At 35.5% G+C, this 22,794-nt stretch overlaps 1 protein-coding gene across 10 annotated transcripts in view; it reads right to left on the bottom strand.

Annotated features, from left to right (window-relative positions):
* Positions 1–4,319: 4,319 nt before the first annotated feature.
* The window catches only part of CHD9 (chromodomain helicase DNA binding protein 9), a 247,294-nt gene continuing 228,819 nt past the window's right edge, over positions 4,320–22,794 (bottom strand). For 6 of the 10 annotated variants that reach the window (XM_027869723.1, XM_027869727.1, XM_027869726.1 and 3 more), the window contains 5 exons: positions 18,476–18,615; positions 17,613–17,834; positions 13,727–13,855; positions 8,813–8,917; positions 4,323–7,827 (listed from right to left, as the gene is read on the bottom strand). In XM_027869723.1, the coding sequence (XP_027725524.1) occupies positions 6,949–7,827; positions 8,813–8,917; positions 13,727–13,855; positions 17,613–17,834; positions 18,476–18,615 (1,475 nt within the window). In that variant the 3' untranslated portion in view covers positions 4,323–6,948. Of the gene's footprint in view, positions 7,828–8,812; positions 8,918–13,726; positions 13,856–17,612; positions 17,835–18,475; positions 18,616–22,794 lie in introns of all 10 variants that reach the window. The other 4 variants (XM_027869724.1, XM_027869722.1, XM_027869720.1 and 1 more) reach the window with 1 other exon arrangement.

Here is a 22,794-nt window from a genome sequence, read left to right on the forward strand (position 1 = left end):
ATTTTGTGTTAAAATTTAACTTTTTAAAAGTTTTATTTATTTACTATATTCTTATGCTATATATATGTATATATTATACACGTATTGTTGACTTCCTCATTAGAATATATGTTCCTTGTGAATAGGGAATGTTTCTTTGTACTTTGGTTACCTGCATCTTTCTCCTAGTATAGTCACTTAATGCTTGATTGAGCTTGTGTCAGTTTCAGGATTTTCTACTTTTCTTGCTAATTTACTTGGTTGTCAGTTTTATTAGGGGGAATGGCATTCCCTTAATTAAAAAAAATCTCATTTAAGGCCAGCTCTCTACTAATTCATTATTATGTGGAGTGTATACATGCTAAATAGTAATGGATTATTTAAAATGATACCACTACTCAACTATGTATTTTGGAATTTAATTGTTAAGCTAAAAAAAAAATTAGGATGTCAATGAATGCTGTCTTACTTCAATACTGATTAAGATGAAAAAACTTTAAAAACTTTTTTGGTAAGGTGACCTTTAACCCATTTTTGAGTAATTTGTTTTTAACTATTATTTTTTTCAGCCAATGCTATATTCTCATAAGTGAATTACATAAAAAATCCATTATCTATTAATTTCAATCAAATATTTATTTAGTACTAGGTATTTAGCTATTATATCACAAGAAAAAACATTTATCTATTGGAAAAATTAATCTTGATCAATGGTTGTTGGGTTTGATGAACTTCTGATCTCAATGACATCAAAACAAGAGTTGAGAAATCAATCCCTTTGAATCCAAAACCAATGTTTCTTAAAATGATATTAAGCCACAACTTGGATCACTATTGTCAATGAGTGGGAGCTGCTGATAGAGTAGTTAGTAATGTGGCTCTCACATTTATAGGAAACTACTAGTTTTGAAATGTATATTATGGTTCATTTATGCAGTCACTGTTGTTCCTGAAAAGTTATCAAAAATTAAACTATCCAATTAGATGGAGGAATTGTCCTGCTGCTACTTTTGTAAAGTGAATCATGATTCCCTCCACCCTATTTTTTGTGTAAATTTGATAAAGTTTACTTGAAATCATATATATTTATGTGAAAACCATGTAATGGGCATTACAGGGCACTATCAAATTGTGCACACTGAATTATGTTGGAGTTCCTAAATGGTACTGCTGAAAGGAAAAATGTCTTTGGGTACAGGACATCAATGATGTGGGTTCTTTTCCCCCACTTGTATAGATTGAAACCTATCCATATCTTTGTCCAAGTGTTTTCATAAATCTTTCAGAGAGCAGCTACCTGTCTTTATGTAATGAGAAAAAATATGACAAACTTGAAGATTTGCCTTAGAAGTCAAAATAATGTTTACACTGAACTGTAACAAACTACAGTTAGATGCATAGGATATGTTGATAAGAAGAGGAATAGCTTTCATTTACAGGGATGCTTACAGGCTTAGGGAATGTTACATAAACTTTGCCTCATTTAATCTTCACAATCTTGTGAGGTGGGTAAGGAAAATATTATTCTCTCCATTAGAGGAAACAAAATCAGAGAGTTATAACTTACCCAAGGTCACAAAGCTGGCAAGTGGTAAAGCAGGAATGACTGGAAACTGAATCCTCTGACTTCAAGGTCAATGCTCTTTCCACTGCACTCTCCCATGGTAAATCTTAGCAAACCTTTGATTAAAAGAATCTTGGAGTTGGAATGGATGTAAGAGGTCAGCTAGCCCAACCTTCTACTCAAAGCAGGAATTCCCTCTATAATGTACCTGACATGGTCGTCTAGTATCTGCTTGGATGCTTTAAGAGGAAAAAAAAAAAAAAAAAAGGAACTCACTATCCTTACAACAGGTGCCTCAATTCTTTTTTTTTTTTAATTTTGGAGGCAATGTCTGTTAAGTGCCTTGCCTAGGGTCACAGAGCTAGCTACTAAGTGTCTGAGGTCAGATTTGAACCCAGGTTCTCCTGACTCTATCCACTGCACCACTTAGCTGTCCCCTAGGTGTTTCAACTCTTAAATGGACTCTACCATATTTACTGAAGTGAAATCTGCCACACTGGAATTTCTTTTGTTATTCAAATCATATTATCAAGTATAAACAGCAAGCCCATAAATTAACCAGCCAATTAAACTGGCATGCTATGAAATTTAGGGTATGGTATATGGAACCTTTGAATAATTATTCTCATTACCTGTTAAAATAGTAAATGACTCATGTCTTTAAGAATCTAAACTTTTATAGTCAAATCATCTTTTGATGAAAAATCTTTCTAAATTATATACATATATTAAACACAACTACCTTTGCATGATGGCTCATAATAATTATGAACATCAGTGATTGTATTGTGCTATAAAAGTGATGCCTTCGAGATCTATTGAGGGGTTTTGAGGCTATTTATTTGGTCCTACACTAAACGCACCTGACTGCTACAGTAATTTTATAACCTTGTATCTGCCGACTGGAATGAAAGACAAAAGAAAAAACTATTACATCTCATTACTATCAGGATGCTAGACTCTCTAGCTCCTTCCAATTTGCTTCCAGTCTTCTGTGGATTAGGAAACCAGATCACTAAGTTTGACAGAATCATGTCTAAGAGAAGTATTAACAAGCTCTAAGCAAAGACCTGAGGGGTCTCTCCTATGAATAAAGTACATGAGCTTTAGTGTATATATTTTGTAATATTCATTTAAGCTACACAAGACTCTTCAAAGTTATATATGCTAAGAAATTTCCTTTCACACTTGTAAACAGAGCTTCATAATACATGTAATTTTTGATCTGTTAAAGGAAACTGAATTTGTTTAGCTCTCGTTTCATTAATCTGTACCACTTAGAACATTTTATAGTAGTTCAAGTATCAAAAGCACTAATCAACTCACATTCCTATTTCGCTTCAAGACTTACAAAATAAATAAAAATTTCTTTATTCTATTTAAAAAACATCAGAGCATAATTATCTTTGTGTTTTCAGGTTATAGTATGTTTCTTGGCTTGGAAATATTTCATCTTCTTGAATAACTTTCATATCTGTAGTTATCACAGGAGTCAAAAGAAGAAGATTATAGTTTCATTATACTTCATGATGGCAACACTTATATATGGTATTATGACAGAAGTCTCTGTTGAAGAATTCAAACTTGTTTGGGGGTGGGGAGGAAGGCTCGGTGAGTGGTGTTGAAAACACATGCTACAAAAAAGTGCTAAGCAGATGAGTTGGCTAGACCAAAGTAATGCTTCACTCTGGGCAAGAACAATTATCTTCTCTCTGTCCTAGTCATACAACACACAAACTTTTATTGAAAGTTATCAGAAAAATAAACATCCAAATATTTAAAGTACATGTGAGACAATGTGGTATAGTGAATCAAAATGCTAGACTCAGGAATATGGAGGACCTGGGTACAAATCCTACTTCTGACACTTACCAGCTATGTAACTTTGCAGAAATCAATTAACCTCTCCAACACTTTTCTCATCTGTAAAATGAGTACAATACTTGTAAATATCTACTTCACAGGGTTATTACAAGGTTCAAATGAAATGTGTGTAAAGCACTTTGAAAACTTTAAAACACTATATGTCCGTTGTAATTATAAATCTTCAAACCAAGGTGTAAGAATCCTTATGGGTAATAACTGTTTATGGGAATCGTTACCAAAGAAAGCAGTGACTGGCTAAACTCTTTAACATTAGGTAGAGGAAAATCCATTGAACCTCCAAAGTGGAATATTGCACAGGGTGAGAGACTATATGAGAAAAAAAGACTGTCGGAATTAAAAGAAACCACAGGGACCAACTACTCTAACCTCATTTTACAGAGAAGCAAAAAGAGGCTTCAACAGGTTTGACCACAGTCTACCATAGCTTGACAACAGGCTAGCTATCCAAAGAAGTAGCTTTGGATTTGGATTTTTCTACTGACTTCAACTCCAGTACTGTTTCCACTCTTCTTCTAATCTTTCATAGACCTTTGAGCACTCCTGGTTGAGGTGCCCTAAGAAATCAGAAAGATACATTATGACAAGGGAATTGAGGACCCTAAAAATTCAGTCAGATGCTTAAGGCTCTTCAAAAGAAAATATTTTATAATAATGAAGTTTTAATGATTTAACTTAAAAAAACTAAGCATACATTTGGCATTTCTCAAAAGGGAATAATTGTGGGTATGTATGTGTATGTATGTATGTATGGGTACAACTTTGTCCTTGCTTTTTAAAGCTATCTCAATGTTCTCAAGATAGATATCTGTAGTTGTCTTTTAGTGACTAAACTGTTTTTATTACAAATGCAATTAAAATAATTACTGTCATTTATAAAGGCTGACATCATGGGTAGTCAAAGAATATGTTTAATAAAAAATAATTAAACTTCCATTTGCTCTATAGAACATCATAGAAAGTAATTCAATAAATTACAAATGACTTTTTTTAAGACATTTTTCAACTACAGAAAGCAAATTCAGACTACACAGAACACAACTGGCAAATATTTGAAATGTCCAAAAGAAAAACTGGACTAAGACTTGGATCATGAAGCCTGAAACAAGGGATATAAACACAAGGCAATAACAGCTATAATTCTTTTCGTAACTACCAACACACACTTGGATATCCTTTCAACTGGAACTTCAGTATTAGTGTAATTCTATTGAATTTTCCTTAGACCCTTAACTTGATACAACCATATTTGCATGTTGTTTGGCTGATAGCTAGACAACTTTTCCCCAATTGATACCAATTTAAAATGCCTTCAAACCCAAAAGAATACTTTCAAAGTCAGTATTAGCCTTAATGCTTTGAAATCTGTAATTGCCTTATTACATAGAAAGAGAATCACTAGGATGTTAACCAAACTTACTCGACCATAATTAGGAAAATACTTTATCTCATAAATTTGATATAAATTAGGTTTTAGTGACAAGATTTAGGGCTTTTTTTGGGGGGTGGGGTAGAGAAGATGAGTAAAGGGAATAAAGGGAACATGAAGGGAAGAGGAAGAACTGATGGCATTGAAATACTCCATCGGCAAACTAAGTTGAATAACTTTTTGAAAACTTTGGCTATTTTATAGGTGTATTCTAGTAAAACAAAAGTGCAATACTGCAAAGGGAAAATATTAAATATGTAATATATCCTTTTCATGATGAAGAATTGCTACCCACTTCTCTTGGACGGGTATGTTATTCACTATTGCTAAGACATTGCATAAAGGGTCATCGAATCAAAATAAAATAGTGGGAAAATACAGTAATCAATACAATCCCAATACAACTTATACAATTTTGTAATTACATGTAATACTGCTCCTATAATAATGGGGATAATTATTTTACATATAAAGTTATAATTTCCTGGTAAAGGTCTTAGTAAAACCCAATATAAAAGTTTACTTTGTGACAAAACAACAGAACTCTTATCAAAATATAAAAGGGTTCATTTAATGTGAGAAGTGTCTGGGAGTGATTTGTTACCCCCAAAATTTAATTCTTTGCAAATGTTATCATTGACTTACACTAGTACCTATGTGTTGTTGTTGTTTTTTAACATTTACTCTTGTTGGGCCTCAAATAAGATTCTAAACTCAATTTTAAGTTCAAATGGATTTCAGTATGAACATGGACCACTACCATGTCAAGAGTAATAGCAGCTTAAGCAGAAAAGAGTCATATCACATGTGAAACACTGGACAGATTTTTTTTTTTAGAGAAAAGGGTTTTAAGGACTATTAAATAGAAGCCTTGGGCTTCTTTTTTGTGTTTTATAGGTATTACTTGTATTTCTTTTTGTTACTATTCAAAGTGCATTTTCAAACTGGGCAACTCAGCATATTTTATATGAACTGATAACCCAACACTGATTCTGGGCAACGTTTAGTCTGATTAAACCTAGAAACTCAAAATAAATTTAGGCTATCTGCATTTTCTTAACCAATATTATCTGGTAATTTCTTAAGCGTTCAATGACATAAAACACAAATAGAAATCTACACAAACAGAGCAAACAAACAATTTCTTTTACATGAAGTATGCAGTGTTGAAAGTTCTTGTCAGTGGCACTTCATGAAATTTGCTTTTTCTGACCCCTAGAGAGACACTACTGCACCTCAACATGATTATTTCTGGAGGCCCAAAGTCCGCAATGTTCAAACTAAGTAGGTCTATAGGGTGCCCAAAGTCACATGACATAGAATTATTTTTATGCTGACTTGCCTTCACTGGGATCAGAGTTTTGACTAAGCAAAACGAGTCACTTCTTTTGCCAGATTAACATGATATACAGGATGTGTGTTTTTTTTTTTCCTCTTTTAAAAAAAACCCTGAAAACAAGTATAGAATTAGAAATGAATGTAAACTTCCTAAACTAACTCAGCTGAGGTAACAGGTAGCCAGTATAACTGGCTGATTGGGAATCTTATCTCTTCTTTTAAACACACTTGTACCTGAATTGGAAACATCAGCAGTGCATCACAACACTAGAGCATTTTCATGTAATTAAAGCAATGGATGATGATGTAGATTCTACAGCTTTCATGACATTCATTAGCTGCCCAAATTATTGCTGAGTTTTGATCTGTAAATTATAGGTGTCAAGGAGGCTGTAAAACTATATTCAAATTAAATCAATAATGTGCATAAAGTATTCTGTGTTCATTGCAAATATATTAAATATACAGCTCTCATTGAGCATAATTTCCATAAAATTAACCCCCCAACAAAATTATAATGCCTTTTGTTGTAATTTTACACCATTGTGTATTTGATAGTACATACAAGTTCAAAAACTTAAGAATTTCAAGAAATATTACATGCAAAATGTCTCTGAAAGCAGTTTGCACTTCTAAACAAATACTGAAATGTTCGGTCAGTAAGTTATCAATGCACTCAACACTGGGATATTTACAATGAAGAATTAAAGAATAAATTCAAAATCAGTTCATAATTTAAGTGCAGAGTCTGGGGTCAGTCTTCATTACTAGAATCTGACTCCTCAGATGATGATGATGTACTCTCAGATCCAGATGAAGCATCTGCTTTTTCTGAACCCTCATCTGTGCTGTTTTCATTGAGAGAACTTGGTTCAGTTTCCCCTTTTTCTTCCTGATCTCTAACCCTGGAATCTTCCTCCTTTTCCTCTACAGGCTTGGTTGAGTCTAGGTCATTGTTTTTGTTGTTCTGTACATCAAAAATATTGGACTGGGACAAAGCTGGGATATGAAGATTAAGGCCTGGAGTGAGAAGCATCCCTGGATAAAGTATATTGGACAATAGTAATGGGTTAAGAGCTAAGGGGCTGGCAGCTGCAGCAGTATTTAATGCAGCAGAAGAGGATGTTGAAAGAGAACTCGATACAGAGTTTTCCCCGACAATGTCAGAGTTTTGGCTTTCTGTCCTTTCTTTTCTTCCATCTGGCTCCTTGGAGTCACTGCCCTTTTTCTCTTCTGCCACAGATTCTGAAGGTTTTGTCAGGAGTCCTCCCATGCCTAGTAAATTTGGCAATCCTGTCATCCCTGACAAAAGCATTGGGAACATAGCAGCCATGTTTTTATTAACTTCTCCACCAGACAGGCTGGCAGGCATCCCCATCAACCCTGCAGTTACTTGTAGTGACTGAAGGTTTTGCAGGTTTTGTTGTAAGGCCTGAAGAGTTGTCAGATCCACACCTGGGAGCAATCCATTGGCTAGCAAAGGACTGCCAGACACATTTGCTGCTGTTGCAGCTGCTGCCACTGCTGTTGCCTTGGCAATCTCACTTTTAGGCCGTCTCCCCCGTCTGCTTACTTCTTCACGTACAACAGGACCAGTAAGAATACGGTCATGCATGCTTTCAGGAAGAAATCCCTGAAAAATAAATTCTTATTCAATAATAATGCATCCATATAATCACATTCTGACAATGGAAGTAATAGCTATTTCACTTACCAAACTAAATATTTATCAAGAAGTAAAGACTAAACATTCACAGGAATGTTTTCCACTGAAGTAAATATAATAACTTGTATAGATAGAGCCCTTCTCCATGTAGAAATCCTTGCATCTCTAGAATCAAAGAGAATCCGGGGAGACTTTGGGCCTAGAGACCATTAGAAGACTGTGGCTTTCTCTCATACTAAGTAGATGAAATGTTGAAATAAAATGTTTTCACAAAGACTTCTATGTCTCCAGTTCTATATCACTATGGTCTCAGAGAAGAAGATTAATGCAATATGCTTTTGTTCTACTTTTGAAGGGAAGAAGGGAAAGGGATGGTTGAAGTGAGACTTAAATGCTTTCAGACATTTTAGGACTGAGGGATTAGAGTTGAGGCAAGTGCATGCATTCAGGTGTGTGTGTGTGTGTGTGTGTGTGTGTCTGTGTCTATGTGTTTGCATGAGCACACGCGCATGCATAAAGGAACATATTATATATCCATTAAAGCTGATGGTACTTAAAAAGAAGCGAAATGAGGTAAAATCATCTCTCTTGGGAATTAGTGACAATAGCTAAAGTCTGGGGAGCAACAGAGCAGCCTTTGACAAATAGAACAAATCCTGGGACCCCTTTCAATTTTACCATGGCTCACAGAAAAGATACCTCCTCAATTTCTTTGCAGAGTTGATATGTTGGTTATTTTTGTGTGATTTTTCCTCCCATTTTTGTTCTTTGTAAAAGATAAGGAAGAGTTCTCTGGGAGGAAACAAAGTGAGGGATACAGCAGGAAATGCAGGTAATTAAAAAGCAAAGACAGCAATAATAATTTATTTTGCAAATTCCTTCTGCCCATAGTTTTGGCAAATAAAGATAAAATTATATGAAATTTAAGCTTAAATGAATGTTTAACACTCACAGACTGTTTAACAACATCTCCCCATTCAGGAGCGACTCCATATTCAGAATTTTCTTTCAAAAATCTACATAAATCTTTCAAAGGAGGAGCAAATGCTCCTCCTACCTGTAATTGAAAAACAAAATGTTAGATAATTACAATCTTGTTAAATATTGAAAAAAGTTTCTTTCCTTCTATGATCTCTATATTTCACTTATTTTATTAAAATGCATATAAAATTTGAGTCAGTTTCCAACCACATTATTATTATAGTATCTAATAGTCCCAAACCCTGAGACAAAAACATATTATGCCCTATAGGCTCCATTTTTATCAATTACATATTAAAGGAACCGAAGGTATGAACTCCAGTATGTTGGGTGAATCCTCCACAGAGAGCATGGAGAAGAATTGCAAAGGAAGACAGCATATAGATTAACTGTGATCTACCCTAGCGGTAAGAATATTCATGTCTATGATGTCGTATATCCATTAAAGTATGATGATTTTGGATCAAAATAAAAAACACATTCAAAACTATCTCCTTCACATACAAAGATGAAGCTGCTCATAGTATGCTCAAACTATATTAAAATAAGGTTTAGTGTAGAATTTATTATAAAGCATTTAACAAAGGCAGTATTTCCAAGTGAGATTTAAAAAATCAGATTTATCTTTGGTCCGAGAGATTTGGCCAGTGTGGTATGATAGAAAGGCTACTGTATTTGGAGTCAGAGGACCTATGTTAAAATTCCAGCTTTATTATTATTAACTACCTACATGTTTTGAGAGCAAATCACTTAAACTCGTCGGAACTCAGTTACTTCTGTTTAAAAAAAAAAGGGAAAGGAAAGAGCTGGACCAGAACAGAGATGTCAAATACTCAGCCCATGGATCACATGTGGCCCAAATCAGATTAAAATATAATTTGGAAATACTTAATAAATAAAAATTCAATAGAATATAGAAAATGTTAACATGTGGTTTTCTAAATCAATATTTGGCAGACAGGGATTCTTATGTATGGTTTAGTGGCTCTGTTTCCATTTGAGTTTGATACTACTGGACTAGATGATCTCTAAGGCCCATTTCAGGTTCTAAATTTATGATCTTATGATTGACTTCTTTCAAAATTTTCTACATCTGTACATACTATTGTCCAATATTATATAGACTGGGCATAAGGTGGAAATTCTTAAGTTACTTGTTAAGGGTTCTATAGTATGTGATGCTGGTTTTCTTCTACTCTTTTGTCTTTCAGTTCTCTATGAAGTCTCTTGCCAGTTTGTGTCATGTTTCTCAATTTAGGAGTCAAAAGACTTAAGACTGTTAAGTTCTGATTCTGCCATTTATTTACTAACTGTGCGCCTACAGGTGAGTCATTTAATCTCACTGAGCCTCAGTTTCCTCATTTGTAACATGGAGATTAATAATACTGCCCAGGACTGTTGTGTGGAAAGCACTTTGGAAATCTTAAAATGCTCTTCACATTGAGCTGTGATCATTCCATGGCCCCTTTCATGAGGTAACTACTAGGCTCTCAGGTCTGTATATGCTTATATGCCTTAGTGGAAACAGCAGGTAATACTTTTTATTAATAATCTGAACTGAAGCATACATCCCAGTTATTAATGATTCTACAACTTACAGAAATGGAGAGGTCAGGAAGAAAAGTGGAGAAAGGTAATAAAGACTGTTTTGGACATGTTAAGTTTTGAGATGCCTATGGGACATACAAAGAGAAATTTCCAATAGGTAGTTGGTGGGAATGGAGCTCAGGAAACCAAAGCTGGATATATACATCTGGGAGTCATCTGCATAGAGGTGTTAACTGAATCCATGGAAGCTGATAAAATTAGCAAGAAAGTGTACAGAATAAACAGCAGAGGGCCTAGGTCAGAGCTTTTGGGATACATCCCTAATTAGGGGGTGGGACACTGATAACTCAGAAAAAGAAGACTAAGCAGTAGCCAGAAAGGTAGGAGAAATGAGAAAGAAGTATCACAAAAACAGAGCATAACCAGGAGGAGGATGAGTGTATCCAGGTGAGTGTATCTAGGAGGAGGGAGATATTCAACAGTATCAAATTCTGCAAAGAGGTCAAGAACAATGAAAACTGAGAAACTGAATTTGGTAATTAAAAAGTAGTTGTTAATAAGCATATTTAGAAGAAAAATGAAGTCAGAAATCATACTAAAAAAGGCTGAGAAGTGAGAGGAGTTAGTGGAGGCAATGAGTGTGCTGACAACTTTTTCTGCACTCACATAGAGTCACTGTGAAATGGAGAAGAGATAAAGAATGATAACTTGGAGGAGATGGAAGAGTACAAATTAGTATTTTTTTAAGGATGAGGTAAATAATGGACTGTTTGTAGGCAGCCTGCAGGGAGCCAACAGATAGGGAAAAATAAAAAATAAAAAAAGGGAAGATGATTGACGCAACAATTTAACAGAGGTTGGTAGGAGATGGCATCACGAAGTTGGTCTAGTATCACCTCTTCATCAGAGACTGGAGCAGAGGAGGGACAGAATGAAGGATGTTGTCAAGGAATCTTGAGAGAGCTAGGTAAGAGTGAGAAAGGGGAGCTCACAGTTAACAGCCTCTATTTTCTCAGTAAAATGTAATATGAGATACTCTGCTAAGATGGAAGGGTCACAGGGTGTTTTAGGAAATGTGATGACAGAAGAAAAGATTCAGAACATCCCATGTAGGGAATGAGATGGAGAGACATGGATCATAAAGGTGCAGGATCAAAGGAACTAGAGCTGGAAGGGAATTTGGATGCTATCTAGTCCAGTGGTATCAAGCTCAAATCGAAATACGTAAGGATACCTATTGGCTGCACATTGACTTAGTTTAAAAATACAGTATTATTTATGTTTTATTGAATAGTTATTTATTTTGTTAAATATTTTGCAATTATACTTTCATCTGATTCAGGCCGCACTTGGGGAGTGTGGTGGGCCATGCATTTGACACCCTGGATGTAGTCCATCATTTTACAGATGAGAAAAGAGGCCCAGAGAAGCTAAGTGACTTATCCAAGGTCACACGGTAGTAAGTTATGGAGATTTACCTGAACACAGGTGCTGACTTCAGGGCCAGCGTTTATTCTACTGCACCATACAGCTGTTCTTCAAACTGAAGAGTAGAAGGACTGCTTTGCTGGGGTGAAGGTCCATTTGGGATACAATAACATAAATTTGTCATGGACCCAGTCAGCATGGCTGTATGACTGTCTCCAGTACTATTCAGCAATATGTGGGAGGAGAGGAGTAGGGCAGATTGTGGGAGTAATCTGTGTTGGGGTTTAAGAAGGTATGAGCAGCAATAGGGGAAAGCAACTTTTTAGAAGGATTCTGAGTGCAAACTTCATGCAGTTATGTATTTAATTATTTGGAGTGTTTATTGTCAAGTCAAACATAATTAAACCTGATAACATATTTACCCCCTCAAAATTCCCCCATTTGGTTTCAACCAGCTAAGATAAATTAACCCAAAATAGTCATTTTAGTTTTCCACAATCGTCTGAAAACCCAGCTTATGTTACAGAAATCAACAACCCAGAACTAGATAAAAGAACAACTACATAGTTTTGGGCTTTTTCTATGTATCCATCAGTTGTGCTGATTTTTTTTCCTCTTTAAAAAATACTGTTTGTTAGAAGAGATGGCTTTCTGGGAGGGGGAGGAAAAGGATATTGGGGATACCAATGATGATGTATGAAACAAGACATCAATGAAAAATTCTATGCATATGTACATGTACATGAGTGTGTGTTTATGTGTGTATGTACATATGCAACTACAACTAGAATGGTGGCTTTAAGTTTCTTGCTAGGAAGAGACCTTGCCCTTGAGGGTCATTTAGACCAACACTTCATTTAAGAGATGAGGTGAGGCACAGAGACGTTTTCCTTCTCTAAGATCAAAGCATAAGGTCAGAAATCAATAACAGTCTTGAATTATCCTTCTACAGGAAAGAATCTAACTTTATAGATATAAAAACCAGATGTTTGTCAAACTTGATGTTGGTGCAACACAAAAGTTAAAGGAATTATGCAGAACGATAATTCAAACAATTCTATGTTTGAATTCTCTTCCTCCAAGAAAATGAGTTTGAAGATATTATCCTTTATTCTAGCAACTGAAGCACCTATAGGAAGGAGAAACCAAACCATCCAGGTTATGTGACTTACACTGAGTAACACAATCAGAAAGGCCAAATATGTATTACCTAACTTTCAAGCTAATTTTTTTTCCTTCTTACTCTGCTTCTCCCTATTGCTTCCTTATCTGAACACAGGACAGCTTGGAGAGCTAATGCTTTAGAAAGGGATGTGATAAATGTCTTCCAATGTTTCCTCTGCGAGAAAAAGGGGACCACAGTTTCACACTACAATTTCAGCATGAATAAACAGATGAACTTAAGCAGACTGGAGATAGTTCAACTACAGAGGATCAGGAAACAGACTTTGTAAAAACAATAAAATAACCTAGATTCATACATCTCAGGCTAATACGGTACTTTTTTTAAACTGAAAATTCTACTGGTGAAAAGACTTAGGGACATAAATATTTAAGTAACTTTCCTACCTCATTCAACAACTTAGCCACAGAGGGAGGACTGAGACCTAGAGTCATTAAAATGATGGTATGTGTGTATGTGTGTACACACACACACACACACACACACACATTCATTCACTCTTCATTTGATCCTAACCACAAAAGTCCTGTGAGGTAGATGCTATCATTGTCTTAGTTGTACAGATAAGGAAATGGAGACCCAGAGGAATTAAGTGATTTGCCATGATCACAGAGTACTAAGTCTCTGTCAGGATTCAAATCCAGGTTTTCCTGTTTCCAAGTGCAGTATTCTAGCCACCATGCTATGATATCACTTGCAGGTAATGTACACTGAAATTATACATACCTTTCTGGCGTTTCTTCTGTTAATCAACTGAACACGTTCTTCTCCAGTGAGACTATTAACATCTAGTTTGTTGGGGTTTCTGCAGCGATGTCTTTTTTGCTTAGGTCTTCCATCATGAAGCTGCATTCTCTAAAGTACAATATGTTAAAATTCTTCAATGAGGAACAAGAGATGAGGTACTCTGACAATTCATTTCAGAATTCAAAGGATAACAAAACGCTTTTCAGACTCTCCTCCTTTGTCCAGACTATGATTTCATCTGTGTAGGAAGCTCTCTGGTGAGGAAACTCCCTTTACCAATGCAAATCTGCAACTTCTCTGCAGTGAATATTATTAGAGAACTGCCCGGTAGCTGAGAATTTAAGTGACTTATCCAGGGTCAAACAACTAGGGTCAGAGTGTGGCTTGGATTCAAGATTTCTAGGCTAACTCTCTTCAGTGATGCTGTAACATGCTACCTCCTCTATATCTTTCCTTAATATGAATTTGGCATGAACAGACTAAGGCACCGAAGCAGCAGTACCACATATCTGAAGAACTTCAGCATTAAGGAACATTGCAAAGTGCTTAGTAATGAGTGTTTAGGTGTAAACAACCTGAAGAGGGCAAGACTACATTGTCATCTTTTCCATAGAATCAGAGAATCTCAGAATTAGAAAGCACTTCTTGTTATCTGGTCCCAAGGTTGGGAGAAATGATTATTTCTCTCTGGCATTAATAACTAATTATTGTATTAGGACCAAGGTTTTCCCCTTTTCTACTTCCTGATCCAGAAACCAACCAGTGTGGGAAATCTTAGGCAGAGATTTACCCAGGCCAAGATCTAATCGGACAGTAAAAGAAATTCTAAGTTTAGGCTAATGGGTACTTTTCTGCTCATTATGTTTGCTTAGATAGGTCTAGGAAAATGTGGATTCTCCCTTTTGTCAGATAGGTGATACGAAATTGATGGCTCTTTGATCAAGATTTGGGTGATTCAAGTCACATACCCCAAGATGTCATTGTAATATAGCCCAGTTTCTCATTGTAATATTCATGTTCTCATTGTTAACCAGAGTTGATTGCCACCCCTTAGGAACACCTCCTCTTCGAAGGTTAAATATACTGTGAACCGACAGTCAAAGGACCATCCTTTTATTAACAAATGTGCTGGCCTTATTAATAAAATGATTAAATTACCCAGAAACTATGTCCCTCAAACCTTTTTAAATGTCACAAAATCATCTATGCCAACGCTAACCTAACTGTAGTCTTCTCGTAACATTCCTAGCAAATGATCATTCAGCCTCTGCTGAAGACCTTCACTGAAGTGGAATTCACTACCTCCTGAGACTGTCTGTTTCCTCTTGGGATAGCTCTAAAGTTAATACAGTAGAATAGCTTGTCCAAACTTCTAAAGAAAAAAATATCCAAACACTCTGAATGTGGCTCTTTTGAACAATTCAAGAGAAACAAAATTCAGAAATATTCTAAAACTTAATATTCAAGAGTATTTTGAAAATACTAGGATGAGAACAGTTTTATTATCAGGAACGAAGTCAACTTTCCATTATCTTCTTGCATCTGCAAGTTGAGATAGCATTCCTGAGTCAGGTGAAGGGCTAGGCTGAATGAGGCATAATGCAAAAATTAGAATTTAACCAGGAGAATGAAATTAACCCGTTGTAAAATACTTTTACTAAAGTCCAATTTAAATAGAGATCTCATTGTGGCATAGGAGTGAGTTCTAGACTTCCAATGTCTATAATAGCAGAATGCAAGCTCGGCCAGGTCCAGTCAAGTTACACAAATCTGTAATGGTGGACGGTGTTTCCTCACAGGAAATTTCTTACATTAATGGAATCTCAAGACTGGCTCCTCCCCACCTTTTCCCCTCACAGTTTTTCTAAAGCAAAACGAAACAAAAAAGCAGCTAAGGTAACCAGGGTACAGAGGGATTGATATCTGTATCAGTCAAAGGAGTACTCACACTGAGTATATTATAGATCTTTTGAAATAATGAATTATTCAAGTAGGAAATGCACTGCTGATACTACTGAATTATCAGCACCTACCAGTGTAGGAAAAAAAATTCTGGGGCTTCGAATATGAGATTATAAGAAGCAATACTAACAACATCATTAGTTCTTTGGTACTGAACTTTTCCATCAGAAAGTCTTCCATTCAAATAAATTCATTTCAATTCAAGAAGCTTTTTATTAAATTAGTTTTACAGAAAGTACTGTCTGAATTCTGTTATAGATAAAGGCCATCTTTAGTAAATGGGGTACTCTACTGCCCTTAGGAAAATTAATCAATAAGCATTTAATAAATGCTTGCTATGTATGTGCCAAGTACTGTGCTAGGTATGACAAAAATGAAACAATTCCTGCCCTAAAGGAGCTGATATTTTACAGAGGAAGACAACATATATACATGTACAAAATAAAGGTAAATTTTTTTAGGGGGGAAGGCCCTTGAAAAGCTTCATGTTTGGTTGGAATAACTGAGTTCTGGGGTCTCAGCAAGGCATGAGTGTTGACTGGACAGTGGGCAAGGGATTCAGGAGCAAGAGTAGAAGGTGGCTCCTGAGTAAAGTTTTGAAGGAAATAAGGGGAATTCCAAGAGGCAGAGGTGAAGAGGGAATACACATTCCAGTCAGTGTAAAGTCTCAGAAATAAGAGATGGAGGGTAGTGGGTGAGGAACAACAAGAAGGCCAACATGGATGGATCACAGAAGGAGGGAAGGGGTGTAATGAATAATGATACAGGGAAGATATGTTTGGGTGAGGTTATGAAAGGCTTTGAAAGTCAAAAAAAAGGGGCTTCTATTTGATCCTGGGGGCAAGAGAGAACCTCTGGAAGTTATGGAATAGAGGAATAACATGGTCTTATCTGCACTTCTGGGAAATCAGTTTGGTAATTGTATGTAGGATGGATTGTAGAAAGACTAGGGGCAGGACGACAGATTGAGACAGTTTTACAATAGTCCAGGTGGGAAGTATGATGGCCTGACCAGGATGGTGGCCACATGAATAAAAAGAAGGGGATGGATAAGAGAGAGACTATGAATAAAGAAATTACAAGATTTGACAATTAATTGGTTGTGTGTGGTAAGGTAAAGTTAAGAGTCAGGGTTTTGAACCTGAGTGCCTAGAAGGATGGTGGTGAGGAGGGAAAGGAGGAAAGTGAGGTCAAAGCATGGGTGACTAGTCTGAGAGAAAATAGAGGGACCAGAGGTTCCAATGAGGATAAAGGATAGGTTTTGGAGGAGTAAGGCAAATGAATTGCTGAAATGATATGTACTTATGATCTAATAAAGGGTTTTTTGAATTTTTTAAACAATGAATTGGAGTACCTGTGGGTGATGGTGAGAACCTAGTAGCAATGTTATCTATGGATATCCAGGTCTCTCATTTTAAAATTTGTAACAGCTTTCAAATTTGCTTAAAATTTTCATGCATCTTAGTAAAAAAGTGGCATAAGCTATAGATATACAATCCAAAACTGGAACTGACAGTACATCAAGTATGGATGGACACATTTTTGGTTTAACTTCTTCCACATCCAACTAGACCCTTGAGGAAAGAACACCATTATAAACACTTTCTTTATATGCACAGATGTCAAATGACTTGTTCGTTGTAATATTTATTTTTAAACTACAATTATAATCCCAAAAAAGACATTAAAAAGTACTGTGATTTTTAATAGAAAGATATTTCTGTTTATTTTTAAATCATTATGACTCTGAGAAGATGGCAATGTAGTATAATCCTTTGTTTAGTTACTAAGAGTGTGGCTAAGTACATAATGAATGCCTCACAATAATCTTAGATTGCTATGTTTCTGATCAATAAAAATAATAGAAATACATTTAAATGAATCTGTTTTTTAAATTACTTACAGGAATAAAGGCTCCTAAATCTTCCACATAACCTGGGTGCTCCTTAAGCCATTTTTCTAAATCCTTCCTTTTGGGTGCATCATCACCTGCAAGTCTTGTTCCATCTTTCAGATTAATAACTGGAACTGGATTTTCTATGTCAAGTATCCCTTGAGACTGAGTATAAGACAGTGCTGGATTTATCCCTGGAGTAATTTGTGAGGTGGTAATGCCTACTGTAACCTTTAGAAAAAGACCAGATAAAGACTGCATGTCAAATTCATTAACAACTTTTATACTGACACTAGGGAAGATTTTGAAAATAGTAAAAGAGGAATGTAAAAGGTCATTTAAAGACCTGTCAATTTTTTCATATTTGCTTAAACTGTTTATATATTATGTATGCTGGATCACAAAATCTAAAAAAAATATGTAGTATATATATGCGTGTATATATATATATACTAAATAAAAATACTAAATACTAAAACAGAAAAAATATGTATTATATATGTGTATATAATACATATTTTTTCTTATTTAGTATTTTATTTTTCCCCAATGACATGTTAAAACAATTTGTAAACTTTTTTTTCAAGTTTTGAGTTCCAAATTTTATCCCTTCCTCTCTCCTTCCCCACCCTCCGCCCAGAGAGTAAGCAATCACATATAGGTTATAAATGTGCAATATGTAAAGCATTTCCATATTAGTCATTTTGTATAAGAATCTAAAAGCATATTATAGCTTATTAATTCACAGATCTTTATTTTATCAAGTACTCACAAAATAGCAAATGTACTTTTGCAATCATAAAAGTAGTTTGTGATTACAGATTCTGAGTCAAGAATCAGGGCAAAACAGTTTTAATCTGGCTGTTACTTACATGATTAGGTGGTTTATTTCTATTTAATAGGAGAATGTCAACATCTTCCACATTCTTCCTTCTTCCCCTCCTTTTTTTGACTATGGGCTGGTTATCGAATATCACTCCATTGGCACCAACTGCTGACTGACTAGAAGTACCTGAGCAAATTGAGAATGCAAAACACAATAATAAAAATTAAGTAACTTAGGTCTCATTTTACAATTTAAAATCAAAACATTCTTTAAAAATTGTTTCATTTTCATCTTGCATGTCTTTAAGTAATCTTTGGATTAGAAGCTTTCTTAATGATAACAGTAACATTTATGTAGTACTTTAAGGTTTGCAAAGTGCTTTACAAATATTATCTAACTTTATCCTCACAACAACCTTCAAGATAGCAACTATTATTATCATCCCCATTTTAGAGATGAGAAAACTGAGGCAGGGAGACATCAAATGATTTGCCTAGGGTCACAAAGCTAGTAAGTATCTGAAGCTGGATTTGAATTTTGGTCTTTCTGACTAGGTCCAATGATCTATCTCTTGAGCCACTTAGATGGCAAATCTTACCCCAGCAGAAGTTCTTAGCAAATAGTACTTTCATTTATTCTCTCAAAAAAAGATTACTGGTCACTTATCATCTACAAGGCACTGTCTGAGGTGTTGTGCAAAGTACAAAAGTGAATAAAACACAATTTTTGCACTGAAGAAATTTACAACTGAGTACTTCTTTCCTAATAAAAAAACCGAACATTTATATAGTACTTTACAATTTAACAAGTATTTTCCTTGAAGCAGCCTTGTAAAGTAGCTAATACAAATGTTCCCATCTTAAAAATAAGAAAACAGTTAATTATACCTTCCCATTTTCTCACCAGCTTCATTGCTTTTGTTCTTCTTTGGACCTCTCCATCATGTCTTCCTTCCCCAGGAAACTCATCATTGGGAAACATCATTATGCTGCATGATTGAATCGACCTGGTCCTCGTATCTCCTCAGTACCCTCTGCCCCTGTGACTGGACTCTTTGACTAGAGGGCAGGGTCATGAGCTCCAGGGGATTTATTTAAAAAGGGGTCTCAATCCAGTTTTTCTCCCCATTTCTTACCAGCTGCACTGCTTTTGGATTTCTGTGGACATTTTCATCATCCCCATTACCCTGCTGTGTTCCAGACTTAATTCTTCCCCTCTCCCGTTTTTCAATTTACGTTTGTGACTGTCTTCCTCCACTAGACTGTAAGCTCCTGGAGAAGAAGTCTTTGTTTTTTATTTGTTTGTGTTCCCAGCACTTATCACAATGTCTGGTACACAGTAGGTGCTTAGAAAGTGTTTACTGACTGGTCTTCCTGGCTGGTTAGGGGTATTCTTGATTCACTTTGACAGTGCTTCTCAAATCTAATAGTACCTCTTACATTACATTATAATGGCTTGGTAAATGTAACAGTTTATTAAGGAGTTTCTTTGCTATAAAGGCTGTGAAAAATGATTTTTCTTAGTAACCATTATCTTGGAGACTCAGAGCTTTCCCTATCCCCCTTTATCTAATCTAATGACTCTATTCCTGCTCATTGCATTGCCCAGACAGCCAGGGGAAAATGTTAATTCTTCCCTATTGTCAAGGCAGGTGATATGGTAATTGATGTCTCTTTAACCAGGATTAAGAGACTTAAATCACTTACTCAAGACCCTTGTTTTAACATAGCCCAGCTCCCAATGTGCTGACCAACCAGAGCTGATTGGCACTCCTTGGAGAACAACTACTCTTCTAAGGGCATATAACTGTACCCCAACCTCCAAACTGAGCCAGTCCTGGACTGTAATTCCTATGCAATGCATGTCACCAGCTTGTGGAAGAAATTAAAATGTGGGCACACAGCCTAATTTCATTTATTTTTCTTAGAACAAACTCTGTGGAAGGTGGATAAGGCAGACTTGTGATCACAGCTGCATTTTCAATTGGCAAGCATTAACATCCTACCTAATATTCTGCACTGACTCAGGTATTGTCCTTGAGTTGATTGCACAATCTTAGGAACCTCTATCACAGTTTCACAAACTGATTCTAGATTATATGATAAGGAATAATAAGACTGGATGAAAAACATTTCTGAGTATGTGAAGTTACATGACAATATATAAGGCTGAATAAAAACTAAGTTCTGCTGAATTATTGATAGGAGTGAATTTCATTACAAAGTATTATTAAGATTGTTTTGACAACATATTCAGTATAGTAAAATATTAGTTGGAATGTATGGTTAATCTTACTAAAAAAAATCTGATTTTATCATGTTAAAAAATCTCTAATGGTTCCTCACTGCCTAAAGATAAAATTCAAGACTAGAATTTAAGGGTCTCCAAAATCTAGCCTCATTGTATAATAATAATAATAACAACAACAACAACTAGCATTTATGTGCTAATAGCATATAATATGCTAGATACTGTATTAAGTGCTTTACAAATATTATCTCATTTGTTCCTCACAACAACTCTGCGAATTAGGTCCTATTATTATACTCATTTTCCAGTTGAGGAAACTGAGGCAGACATGGGTGAGTAACTTGCCCAAGATCACACAGTTAGTAAAGGTCCAAGGCTGGATTTTAATTGAGGTCTTCTTGATCTGAGACCCATTGCTCTATCCACTGAACCACCTAGATGCCTTAGGTAATAGTGGACTTCGAAGCATTTCTGATGAAAAGACTAGAGTTAAGTAAGAACTTTGAAATACAAACACGAGTCCAGAGAAATCCAGAATAGGAAATTTTTTGAATGCTAACACTCTGAAAAAGGGAGAAGAAACACATGTTCCTTCAGAACTTTAAAATCTTCATAGGGTATTGAAGGAGTTAAAACAGAAATTAAGAGGTCTTGGAGGTGGAATGGATCTGCCATGAAAATCTCAGGAGGAGAAAGAGATGGGTGAGTAAAAGAAGAAATACACTAGTGTAGAAAGGAAGAAGGTGGAACTTGCTATTTTTCATAATTGTACTACAAGAAAAGAGGAATATATAAATATGGAGGAAGGAGTGGGGAGCAGACATTAGCTGCACCTCATTCACATGAAACAGAGGAGGGTTAACACACAGTTTGGCATAGAAATACATCAAGCTCAACAGGAAAAAGATTAGAGATAAGGAAGAGGAATTAAGAGGAAAGATAATACTAGGGAGGCAAGAGCTTCAAGCAAATAAACTTCCTAATCCTGAAATGGGGTTTAAAAGGGGAAAAAAAATAAAGCAAAGAACTTTAATCAAAGGAAAGGCCTTAGATTGCCTCTTAGACAACTAGAGAACAGTGAAACTACCCTGTAAAGCAGTGAATTTTCTATCATCATAAGTGTTCATGCAGAAGCTAGATGATAATTTATCAGGGATGCTGCAAAAGGAATCTCTGCACTGAGTGGAATCTTAGACTAGACGATCTTTGAGGTCTCTCATGACTCTCCTATGATTCCCAGAGGTTTTTAACTTGGGTTCCAAAGACCTCAAAAGGGTTTGCAGAAAAGTTTTGTGGTATCCTTATACTTGGATAAGAAAATTATTTTCACTAACCTATCATTGAAATTTGGCATTTCCTTCAATTGTGAATTTTTCAAAAAGACTTTTGAGAATGGTTCCACAGACTTCATTAGATAGGGATACACAACAACAACAAAGGTAAGACCCTCTGTTCTAACCTGTACTAATGAGTATGATTCTGTCGATTAGAAATTTTTAATTAATGTTCTTTTTGAGACTTTAGCAGTATATGGCTTTTCTAAATGAATTTTTCCAAAAAATATTTACTAACTCTCAGATGAAATTATTTTCCAGACTAGGAAACTTTATACAATTTGATTTGAATAATAAAAACAAAAAATAGCAGCACTAGAAGGAGAACTTAGAGATCACATTTACTAGCTATGTGATCTAGAACAAGTCACACAGCCATTTTGCTCTTCAGTTTCTTTGTGAAATGGGTCTAACATTACAAGAACCAGCATTTAAGAATATTTCAAAGCATCAAGCTTCAGCAATTAATGCAGTGAATTTTTTTTTATTTAGTAAGGGAAGGGAAGGAAAATCAATTTTGTTTCAAAGTAAAATTACAATAAATAAAACCTGTCTGTCTCCCTGCCACAAGTCTCTCCTCACTTGAGTCCATTCTCCACTCAGCTCTCAAATTGATCTTCCTAAACCTAAAATCTTCCTGAAGTCTGATCATGTCACCTCCTTACTCAATAAACTCCAATGACTCCCTATCACCTCTAGGATCAAAAAATAAAATCCTATTTGACATTTAAAGCCCTTCATAACCTGCCTCCCCCTATGCCCCCATTTTTCCAGTCTTCTT

This window comes from Vombatus ursinus, unplaced genomic scaffold, assembly GCF_900497805.2.
Source record: "Vombatus ursinus unplaced genomic scaffold, bare-nosed wombat genome assembly UNPS02014793.1, whole genome shotgun sequence".
Classification (NCBI taxonomy): domain Eukaryota; kingdom Metazoa; phylum Chordata; class Mammalia; order Diprotodontia; family Vombatidae; genus Vombatus; species Vombatus ursinus.